The sequence below is a fragment of the Pygoscelis adeliae genome, unplaced genomic scaffold (genome assembly GCF_000699105.1).
Source record: "Pygoscelis adeliae isolate BGI_AS28 unplaced genomic scaffold, ASM69910v1 Scaffold101, whole genome shotgun sequence".
Lineage (NCBI taxonomy): Eukaryota > Metazoa > Chordata > Aves > Sphenisciformes > Spheniscidae > Pygoscelis > Pygoscelis adeliae.
Window position 1 is genome coordinate 1703606 of NW_008824238.1, and position 11790 is coordinate 1715395.

Sequence of the window (11790 nt, forward strand, 5' to 3'; positions counted from 1 at the left end):
GGGCGTCCTCCGCCCTGCTGCCGCCCTGCACGATCCGTGGCCGGGGCCCGTCATGTCGGTTATGTCACTAGGTGTTTAATCCCCGGCTTTGCCAGCTGTTACTGCCTGCTTTTCCATTCTTCACCCTCGCTTGCCTTCACTGATCTCGGGAATGACGTTAGCCAAGATGTAACCTTTCAGAAAGAGGCAGCAAAAACACGTGTACCGAAAGCTTTCTGATGGGGGCTCTCGGTCTTATAGACGAAGCCACTGAGATCTTTAACGTGAGATCTTGTGACCTGAGCTGTGTAGTCCCGTTGCACGGTGGTCCATCAAGACCAAACCTGAGGGCTGGAGAAATGGAGTAGTGGCCCGGAGGTGGGCGTTTGCTGCCGTTGGTGACGTGGCTGAGTTCAGCAGACAGTGAAGTGATTTTATTTAAGAGTTGATGCGGTAGATGGGGGATGTGTGCAGAGACTTAAGAAGTATGTGCAATTTAAATTAGACAAGGACAGTATGTATGATATGAAGGATGGAGAGGAAGGAGCAGGGTCATCAAGACTGTCAAATGGAAGAGGTGCTGGCTTTTTGGAAGGGATAGCGTCTCCTCCAGTTGGCAGTCCATGTAATGAAAATGTAAATTGTCCAGTGCTCCAGCAGTCAGTAAATAGTATTCTGAGTGGTCTCGCAATAAATTCAATTTTTAGCATAACTGGTAAGTTTGATGGCTAGCCAAGCATTCTAGTTTCAAAGTTTGATACTGAAAAAAATTGAATATAAAGCAAAATTCCAACTTCTGGAATGTATATAAATATAGTTTACCTACTCTCATGTTTTTCAGTAATACTAACTAGCGGAGTTAACAGTGTAACTGTGTTACAAAAGCCACTTCTAGGTACTGTGTAGATGCAGTTGCTAAGTGTCCTTGTAAAGACACCTACCCCGTGACATAGGTAAGCAAAAGTTAATCATGTAAAAATTAAGCTAGAAACTATTAGTAAAACAACAACCACGTTGTCTAACTGAAAACAAATCTTTTTGTTTCAGATTTTCTCCCCTTCGTATGTGATGGCTGTTCAGGTATCTTTTGGTGAGTTCATAGAATCATAGAGTATCTCAAGTTGGAAGGGACCCGTAAGGATCGTCGAGTTCAATTCCCTGTTCCTCACAGGACTACCTAAAACTAAACCATATGACTAAGAGCATCGTCCAGACGCTCCTTGAACTCTGACGGGCTTGGTGCCGTGACCGCTTCCCTGGGGAGCCTGTTCCAGTGACCGACCACCCTCTCAGGGAAGAACCTTTTCCTAATGTCCAATCTGAACTTCCCCTGACACAGCTTCATTCCATTTCCTCATGTCCTACCTCTGGTCACCAGAGGGAGGAGATCAGCAGCTCCTCCTCTGCTGCCCCCCCTTGAGGAAGTTGCAGACGGCGATGAGGTCACCACCCCTCAGCCTTTTCTTCTCCAAGCTGAACAAACCAAGTGACCTCAGCGGCTCCTCCTAAGTCTTCCCCTCGAGGCCTTTCACCATCTTGGTCACCCTCCTCTGGACACACTCTAATAGCTTGATGTCCTTCTTATATTGAGGCGCCCAAAACTGCACACAGTACTTGAGGTGGGGCCACACGAGTGCAGTGTAGAGTGGGACAATCACCTCCCTCAACTGGCTGGCTATGCTGTGCTCCGTGCACCCCAGGACACGGTTGGCCCTTTCGGCTGCCAGGGCACACTGTTGACTCATATTCAACTTGCCATCAACCCAAACCCCCAGATCTCTTTCCGTGGGGCTGCTCTCCAGCCTCTTGTCCCCCAGTTTGTGTGTATAACCAGGATTACCCTGTCCCGGGTGGAGAATCCAGCTCTTGCTCTTGTTAAATTTCATACGGTTGGTGATTGCCCAGCTCTCTACTCTATCCAGATCTCTCTGGAAGGCCTCTCTACCCTCAAGGGAGTCCACAGCTCCTCCGCATTAAAGAGCACTGGCCCTAAAATCGAGCCCTGGGGAACCTCACTGGTGACTGACCGCCAGCCTGATGTAACCCCACTTACTAGAACCCTTTGAGCCCGACCTGTCAGCCAGTTGCTTACCCAACATGTTATGGGCTTGTCTAACTGTGTGCTGGGCATTTTGTCCAGAAGGATACTGTGAGAGACAGTATCAAAAGCTTTGCTAAAATGCAAAAATACCACATCTACTGGCTTCCCCAGGTCAGCTAGATGGGTGACCTTGTCATAAAAGGAAATCAAGTTGATTTTCCTGTAAGATCTCAGTGTGGCAGTTGTGTAGACTGTGTGTTGTATAAAACATTCTGTGACTCAATTCAGATACATTTAGTTAAAAAATAATTGTTTCATTGAACTTGCCACATTTTTCCCAAGCAGCTATTGTGGAGCTTTGAAATCAGTGGGAATATCTCTAGAATACAGGTAGATTATTTTGGAAGGCATCTAGTTTAGACCCTGTTTTGTACTGATTTTTTGGGGGGAGAGGGAGGGTATTTTTTCTCATAGAAAAAAAAATTGAAGTTTCTTCCAAGGTTCGAATCGGAGCCTGCACTTTGATTTACACTTCAGATTAGCAGAGGGCAGCTGAGATAAGCTCAGATAAACTGAGGGCAGATTTCACTTTAACATGTTAGAAGCCTTCAAGGGATTTCTGCTGTTGTGGAAGGTGATTCAAAATTCATTAAAACAGACAAACTCCAGTTGCTTTGAGCTGAATTCTTAAGCATGCTAATGTTCTTATTCTCTTGAAATGGTTTGTTATCTTGGGGGATGAGTTCCAAGAGTTAAATGTTTTACCTACTTGGGAAGAATATGATCAGTCCATTCAAGATGTGAAATGCATAGGTTAGACTAAATTTTGGAGAAGATTCATTATTTAATTGAAGTATTCCCATGATAAAACTTGTCAGATCACTCTTTAAACGCTTAAATGTGTTCACATGCAGTTTTCTTTTCCTGAAATGTTGATAATGGTGTGATATTTTCTTCTTTTGCCACAAAGCCTTCAGCACAGGAGCCGGGATGCTCATGGGTGTTCTGAGGTAATCTAATAATATATGACTGCCTTAAAATGAAAATTCTGTGCAACTCAACTGTCTATTTTCAGATTAGGTATATACATATAGCATATAAGTATGAATTACTTAACTGAGAATGTGACAAGCTTAAAAAAATGAATGTACTCTTTTTCTGCCTGTCAGATGTAAATTGAGTTTGAGTAGGATGATGGTTCTTTTTCTAACTCTGAGCTAATCTTAACAAGGACAAAAGTAGGAGAGAATCACTGGACTAGTTTTGCCCATAGAATGGAGAGCTAGCACAGTTCTTTTGGAAAGCTGGGGTGGTGACTTTTATCTGTAATATCTGTTTATTTACACAAAATATTTTGTACTAATGCCTAGGTGAATATAAGAAACAATTCTGTGAAACCAGATCAGCACAGATCTTACCCATGCTCATACAAGGACTGCAACGGAAAGGAGCTTTTGCCAGTTTTATGTCCCTACTGTGAAAAACATTTTTGTCTAAGGTGAGTGGAACAGAGCGTTTAAACATCAATACTCATTCATTAGCATATGGAAAAGGTAACAAAAGTTTTACACTGTTGTTTACAGACACCGGCATCAATCAGACCATGAATGTGAGAAGCTGGACACACCAACACCTCGAATGGCTGCCACCCAGCAGCTAGTTAAACATATTATAGGCAAGTACAGCAGCATATATATTCTACAATTTTTTTCAGAAGGCTATTTGAGCTTGTGACCTCTGAGGGTTCAGGTTTGACCAAATAAGCAGAAAGGATGGGGGTTCCTTGTTTAAATAGCCCTAAACTCACATGTCAGCATGTGATACTGTTCATCTAGACTGAGACAAGACAACAGTAGCATATGTCTATAAAGAGAATCTCTAAAGATTAAGATCTTTAAAGATCTTTTTAAAGATCTAGAGATCTTTAAAGATTTTTTTTTAAAGATCTAAAGGGTTTCTTTCAGAATTATTGTCTTGTTCTCATTCTACAAGTACTACAATGTAATGAATTGTACCTAGCCATTATTATTTGCATATTAATTCAGGTGCAAATAATGCAGTTGTATTGTATTGGGTGGGCATGCCAATCTGCTGGGATTATACCTACACAACCAAGATGGAAAAAAAAAGTGAGTCTACAATGTAATGTTTTGCAGCTTTTAAACAAGCTCTAGGACAGGAAAGAGAATAAACAGCACTGCCTAACTGGACAGTGGGGTTATGTGTAGAAAGGAGGACCTGAAACTGTTGCCATATGAATGCTGTGATGGCCACAGGTGTAGAAACTTAGGAATTGATATCTATTTGGCTTTTGCAACCTGTGTTTACCTCCTGATAGTGTTCATCTGCTTTTCAGTGTAAAGGAGTTCTGCTAGAACTGTAACAATTCCAAATATTCTTGAATAGGAGGAGTACCTGATATCTCATGGCCTCGGGAGGACATGAAAGGGGTGGGAACCTTGGAGATATAATGAGGCCCGATAGGCTAATTCCAAGACGTGTTCAGGAGGTGGTCTGAATCATCACACTAACAGGAATAATATTGTTCTCAGATTCTAAAAAAAACGAGGAAGCAAAAGGCAAAAAACGTAAAGGAGCAAAAAACAGTGAGACAGCAGCAAAAGTGGCATTAATGAAACTGAAAATGCACGCGTGCGGGGACAAGTCCTTGCCTCAGGTCAGTCATGTTTGTTTTCAATAATTGAATTCTCAAAGAAAATGGGAAGTTTTCTAAATTTCTTGTTCTTCATCTAGTTCCCTCAGTTTGGTTTTGGATTTAATTCTTCAAGCCCACAATCATTTATATATCTATTCCGGCCTGGTACCCAAAACCAATCTCACTAGTCTTACGTCTGTTATAAGGTGTCTGTGTAGAGTTTGGAGCAGTCGGGTCAAATTCCTTTATTTTATAGTGGAAACGTATTTGCCTGCCATACAGCTGTCACCCAACACTGCGGGGACAGACAGGTTCTTTTGGGCATCCTTGGCAGAATGATGACGGCACTAAGTTGTAGTTACAATTAAAGCTGTATTATTTTAACAGAATTTGACGATCAGCATAGCACAGAATTTGACGATCAGAGTAGCACAGGATTTTTATAATCAGAATCAGTGCAGCACAATTTTGTAAGTAGTGTAGCACAGAATTTTATAGCACAGCTTAGCTTATGGTTCCTAGTCACCTGGACCCTCTGCAGATCGGGTCAAATCTTAATACTTGGCTTGCAGTATCAATATCACAGTCATCATCTAGACTCAAAACATGTAAAAGAATATGAGTCACTCAGTCCTCGGAGGAAGCAGATGATGCTGGAGGCGTCCCTGGCCGCTGGGGGATCACGGGTTTTGCAGTCCAGCAGCAGTTCTGGTCCAAGACCCACTTAGGGCTTGTGACTGCTTGATTTTATGGACAGTGGTCTGCGTGCTGCTAGGCTTCCCTGTTCTGTGAGGGGGCCATCGCCACCGGGTTGGCTGGGTGCCTGGGACCTTCAAGATGGGTAAGGAGGGGAGTAATCGGCCTGGCACCCAGGGAGCTTGAGGCTGATAGGGAGGGGGAGAAGTTGTCTGCCGGGTGTGCAGGACCTTCAGGGCCATCAGGAGAGGGAACTGATGCGTGAACAGCTCAGTCAGAGAGAATGGCCGTTTGCCGTATAAAATGGTGTTAGTTATGCTAACCGTATTACCAGGGGCCAGGAGCAGGGGATACCGGTCACGCATGGCAAACCCATCTCAAAGGGATGCTTTTTATGCTGGGTACTGAGAGGCTTCTGACACAGACAGGACACAGCGTGCACAACTCTGTACCAGTCTGATTGAACCTGTCTTACACGAAACTGAGCTTTGTGTTCTGCAGAGCTCCATTCTTATTTCTGCTACTCAGATTTAATAGACATTTATTACATTTCTGAATGAGGTATGAAGGGCCTGAGGTCAGTTGTTCCTGCTGTTGGGTTGGAAAAGGGTTTTGACAGTTGCTTTATGTTTCTTTCAGCCTTTAATGTCTTTGATTCTTGAAGTATTTCACAGATTCCTTGTTTTTTCACTACCGTGGCCAGTCAAACCTGGTGTTCAAGTCTTTTCCACATACCAGGATTATGTTGGGTTTAGAAACACCTTGATTTTTTCATCTAGGGTTTCACTGTAGATCTGTACTTATGCATCCTTTTAAAAGAACTGTATTTAAATTACTTTTCACCACATTGTTATGTTGGAGCACACCAAGTTTAGGCCTGTTATATTGATTTTATAATACTGAAAATATTCTATGTGATAGTCTTATTGTTAGGTCTTATCTTAGTAGAGTACATTTAATTACTGTTTTTAAAACAACTACAGCTATTCCATTACTGAGTCCTCTTATGAATTGCTTTTTTTATACTTCATCATGCTTAGAAATTAGGTAACTCTGCTTAGGCAGAAGTCATAATACAGAGACCTGCTTGTAGTATTCTTCACGGATAGTACCACTTCAATAAATATATGCTGGAGGGAAAGTGATTAATTTCAAATACTGTGGAACATAATTTAAAAAATCCACCCTCAATATATATAAGAAAATTTTAAAAGTTGCTTCCGAATTCCAAAGCCAGTAAGCTCTAAAAAGTGTAGCACAAATTACTGTATGCTAATTTCTCTTACTATTCATTTTTTCATTTGGATATTAATTGTTTTATCATCTAGAATAGCGATAATTCTAACACTGATAAATTAAGCCTGTTAACCTTCAGCACCTCTCTATTTAAATTGCTTCCTAGACTCCTAGCTGCCTTCTGCCCAGCTTGTTCCAGTTTGATGACACATTTTTTGAATATGAAGTTTCTGGAATGCCTCTTAGGCACATAGTTCTCTCATCGCTATATAGAGAAGATTGACACATTTTTCTTCGAGGTGCACAGCAAAAGGACATGGGGCAACGGGCACAAGCTGCAACATGTGAAATTCCAGTTAGATAACAGGAAGAAAAATCACAGTTAGGGTGGTCAGACTTTGGAACAAGCCACTCTGAAAATTTGTGGAATCTACATCTTTGGGGTGTTCAAAACTTGATTGAATCTGACTTGGAGCAACCTGATCTACCTTTATAGTTAGGTCTAGCTTTAAAGTTCCCTTGCTTTGAGCATGGTTTTGGACCACGTGACACCAGAGATCCTTCCTGACCTTTCTTATTCTATGATCAGGAAAATCAGACTATCTTAGAAATATTGTTTCTCTGGCCTCTTTGTTCAGATTAGTTTTCTGCAGATGATTGCTTCTTTTGGTGTCAAACCTGGTATGAGTTACCCCTCTTGAGACTGACCAGCTCAAAACAGGGGGGCCATACTGCAAAATAGTGTTAGTTACTGCGTCCCTGACTGATCGGTGTTTTCTTGGATATGGCACAGAAATTCCAGGAGGCATATCCTGTAAAATGACAGTAGAATGAGTTGTTTTGTGAATTCAGTTCCAGTGAACCGTGGGAGACTGTCTCATCATCCTTAGAACTGGGGGAGCAACTGTAGGAAGGTACCGGGGCACTGATAGCAGTTGAGTGATGTTAGTGTGTGTCCACAATAGCACAGCCGTTGTGTTAGCTGTTTTACAAGTTGTGGCCATTCACATTTTAGCAAGATTGAGGTCCTGCTTCCCTTGCCCCTTTGTAATATTCCCGGATGTTAAAGACTTTCCTGTGTGTGGAGAGCACTCAAGTTTTGAGGAAAATGCACAGGTTGAAATTCAGACTCAGTTTTATGAACGTAGCTGGGGGAAGGGCAGTTCCATATTTTTCTAGGGAAGGCATAAATAAATCCTTTAAAAAGAAGACTTCTGTCTTGTTTGATAGTGTCTGGCTTGGACTCAGCAAGGGTCATCTTAACTGATGAATACACAAGTCATGCTTGCTCTGTGTCTTCTGTTGAATGTCAAGAAGAAATAAACCTGAAGAATGGATTGTCCCAATCCTGTTCAAATTCTCTCCCTCGTAGGTTACTCTTGAAATTTCTTAAACAAATGTTTCAGTCTAGAAGATATTGAAAGAGCGTTTAGTACATGAAAGGAGGAAGAAGAGGATAAAGGATTAGCTGGCCATGATGGGAATGTTGGTTTGTGAAGCAGGCATTTCTAGTACGGTGAATTGTTCTGTTTTAACCATCTTTGCATTCCAATTTGAGACATTATAGTGCTGCCAAAAGCCATCACTGCTTATTTAAACTCACCTTTTTCTCCCCAGAGCAGTCGTTATTCTCTAGTAACCCCAGGGCAGGCACCTTTTCATGTCTGTCTGTATATAACAGTCTAGCTGTGGGACTCTGGCGAAAGATGTTCTCTCCACCTTTCTGTAAGTTACTGTCCATCATATATGTGCCTACAGCTGGAGGGGATTGGACTTGACGATCTCAGTCATTTATATTCTGCAGTAAAATGGGGCTTTGGTCCTGATGGACTAGAACAAGTTTCAGTTGGTAATTTTTGGGTTGAAGTTTAAGTTTTTTACTGAAAAACCATTAGATGTGTATGACTGGAATTATGTGTTTCTTCTGTGAATAATTTTTTGTTTATTTGTCATGTTTTTCTAGACAGAAAGAATTTACTTTCAAGTATTTTTACCGAAGGGGAACAAAGAGAAAAGCAAGCCCATGTTCTTTTGCAGTAAGTGGAGTATTGGCAAAGTAGTAGATTTTGCAGCTTCCTTAGCAAGCCTTAAAAATGACAACAACAAATCAACATCCCAGGTAAATCACTAATAATAACAAACATTTTCCAGGTTGTTGGGTTTTGATTTTGGTTTTTTTTTACCCTTTTGTCCCTCCCCCACCCCACTTTTTGCATCTCAGATAGGCAAATCTTGATGTTAATTTCTGTGCTGTTTGTCTTACAGAAACTGAGATTATGCCATACTGCCTCTGGAGAAGCCTTGCCATTTGAGCACACATTGGAAACATGGCTATCTAATAAAGACTATCCATTGTACAATGGTGGAAATATAATTTTGGAATATCTTGATAATGATGTTCTATTTATAGAAGATACAGAGTCGTACTTCAGTTAATCAGTAAATTATCACAAACAAAAAAAAATCTTTGATTTTTTTAGAAGTGTGGTATTCAAACCAAGTCCAGTTTTCTTTTAAAATCACTGGTATGCCAGAATCTGTCCTCAGTTGTAAAGAGACAGTTCCCATCAATTTCTCAATTGCTTGACTGACGAAGAACTATGTCCTGAAAGGAAAATTAGTTATTATAATAACTAATATTACAGATATTCACTTTCTAGAATAAATTCTTGCTTTATTTAGCTGTATAATGTCAATAACGTTTTCTTAAATTTTATATTTATTTTTGTGTAAATGATGGGAAAAGTATGTATTAAAATCAATAAATAATGAAAATGTAAACTTGCAGTGTATCAGTTGTCTGAAGGAAAGAAACACATTACACTATTGCAGCATCTTTTCTGCATCTACAAGAAGAGATTTCATTGAGTTTGGAATCCAGCACTGTCCATGCCCAAGGTCCATATTTCCTTCTCTCCTCCTAATAGCATAACGACGTTTAGAAGGAAAGCTTTCTGAAGCAGAAGTAAATTCACACAGATGTCTGTCTTGTGTTTGTAAATCTCAGCATCATTGTGTGATTAGGTGGGGGATAAAAAGAGAACTTGAAATTATCCTTTTCTAATTCTTGTATAAAAGAGGAAGAAATGTGGTAAGAGAGGAAGAAATACAGTTTAACTAGAAGCACGGCATTCAACAGCTTGCAGTTTCATCCTGGCATTTCCGACCTTAGGTAAATCTCTATTGTTTCCTCTTCAGCAGTCTGTAAGATGGACTTACCAAGTTTTAAAGCGGTAGTTTACAGTGATTGTACATAAAGAACTTAGACCTCTGGGTGCATAAGTATGACCTATAGAATTAATGGCTTTCTCAATTGTCAGTGTCTTGAAATTGTTTGGTGCTCATTAAGAAGATCATTCAGAATATCAGTAGCTATAATCCAGTTTTTGGATCTCTTTTGGTGGATTTTAAAGCTGGATTGTAAACTCAAAGCGAACATAGCAAGGAAGAACCACAAGATTATTTTTATCACAGTTACAGCTGTTTTGAATTACTGAAACATAAAAACATGTAATGTTGCATGCAAATATTAGGGCCAGCACTTTCCTAACCATAAGTTCTGATGTATAACCAAGAGAGCCTTGCTTCATCTTTCTTGAACGGGCCTGTTACAACCTAAACTCATTCTGCAGTGGCTTTGAGCTTGTCTCTATTTAAGCTAGAGGAGTAGAACCCTTTCAAGACTAACCCCTCCAATTTGCTTTCATCTGTTTACAATTATTCAGCCAGTGTTCTCCAACTGGGAGGAGCTGGAAAGGCAATCCTACAACGACAGGAAGGACATGTATGAATGGGTGTAAACAGAGCAGTGGAAAGCACAAGCTTAATCTCCATTTGCAAAGCTCTAGTGTGTTTGTACTGCTCAGTGGTGCTGTGCAGTGTGAGTGAACTACTGAGGCAAACCTATTCATCAGATACTAAATAGGCTAGCAAGATTTTCAGCTGCAGCATGTAAGGTGTGATCCACTGCTACTGAAATGACCTAAGGGCTCGTGATTAGGGCGCAGTATTCAGACAGAGGGGGAGAAATCTGTGTCTCCCACAGCCTGACTCACTGCCAGATCAGTGCGACTCACCTTCCAACAAGTTTGAAAAGAGAAAAGATACCTTTCTTTTTCAGACATGGGGCGCTTTCTTTCAGGCAACTATCTTCACATGCTGTTCTCACGCTCGCAAGGATGTTCCAGCTTGTACGTGCACCGTGACTGAACGTACTCAGTAATGCCCGGAGATGTAACTGGGCCACAGGGAAACTGAATGTCTACATTGTTCAAAAATGTCAGTATGATGCATTTCATGGACATTGTCCTGCCACTGCAGGACATGCATAGAAGTGGGGAGAAACTCTGTGGGGAGGGCAGGGCACGTAAGGCTAAGGAATATTGCTAGTCCTGTGAGAAACGGAGTTTTGGTTCAGAGAGCTGACATGAGGCAGAGAGGTGTAATCAGACCTGCAAGTGGAGGTGGACACCACACCACAGTCACCTGGGCATTCACAAATCTGGATTTGGTGTTTTGGCTGAACCAGTTACTGTGTTCACTAACTGAGAAAAACCGTTGAGGTTTTTCTCTACTACGTGCTTGCCTAAAGGGAACCATTGTCCACTGGCTATAATGCTAGATTCTGGTTCATTTGTACCGGTTTGAACACAAATAGCCATGCATGACATACCCATTGTAGGCACAGCTGCAATAAAAAGAAAAAAATATCACAATGTAAGAGGGAGTCTGCCTAGCATCTTTTTCAAAGGTGCTCTCCATTGGCAGAAGGTTAATATGGTCCTGTTCAAGTGGCTGTAAAGTATCATGGTGTCGTGGTTTAACCCCAGTCGGCAACTAAGCACCACATGGCCGCTCGCTCACACACCACCCACCCCCCGGTGGGATGGGAAAAGTGAGAAAACTCGTGGGTTAAGATAAGAACAGTTTAATATTTGAAATAATAATATAATAACGATAATAAATTATAACGGAGAGAGAGAAACTCAGAGGGGAAAAAAGAAAAAAAACCAGACAAGTGATGCAACGGCTCCCCACCCGACACCCAGTCAGTCCCTGAGCAGCGGTCACCGTCCCTCGGCCAACTCCCCCCAGTTTATATACTGAGCATGATGTCATATGGCATATGACCCCTTTGGCCAGTTTGGGTCACCTGTCCTGGCTGTGCCCCCTCCCAGCTTCT

The 11790-nt window shown here is 41.4% G+C and overlaps 1 protein-coding gene across 1 annotated transcript in view; it reads left to right on the top strand.

The window, feature by feature from the left end:
- The window catches only part of ZFAND1 (zinc finger, AN1-type domain 1), an 18157-nt gene extending 8793 nt beyond the window's left edge, over nucleotides 1-9364 (top strand). Inside the window, exons 2-8 of the mRNA XM_009335058.1 lie at nucleotides 1027-1069; nucleotides 2991-3030; nucleotides 3391-3518; nucleotides 3604-3695; nucleotides 4573-4697; nucleotides 8572-8727; nucleotides 8874-9364. Of these exons, the coding sequence (XP_009333333.1) occupies nucleotides 1027-1069; nucleotides 2991-3030; nucleotides 3391-3518; nucleotides 3604-3695; nucleotides 4573-4697; nucleotides 8572-8727; nucleotides 8874-9044 (755 nt within the window). The 3' untranslated portion in view covers nucleotides 9045-9364. The remainder of the gene's footprint in view (nucleotides 1-1026; nucleotides 1070-2990; nucleotides 3031-3390; nucleotides 3519-3603; nucleotides 3696-4572; nucleotides 4698-8571; nucleotides 8728-8873) is intronic.
- The last annotated feature ends 2426 nt before the right edge of the window (nucleotides 9365-11790 follow it).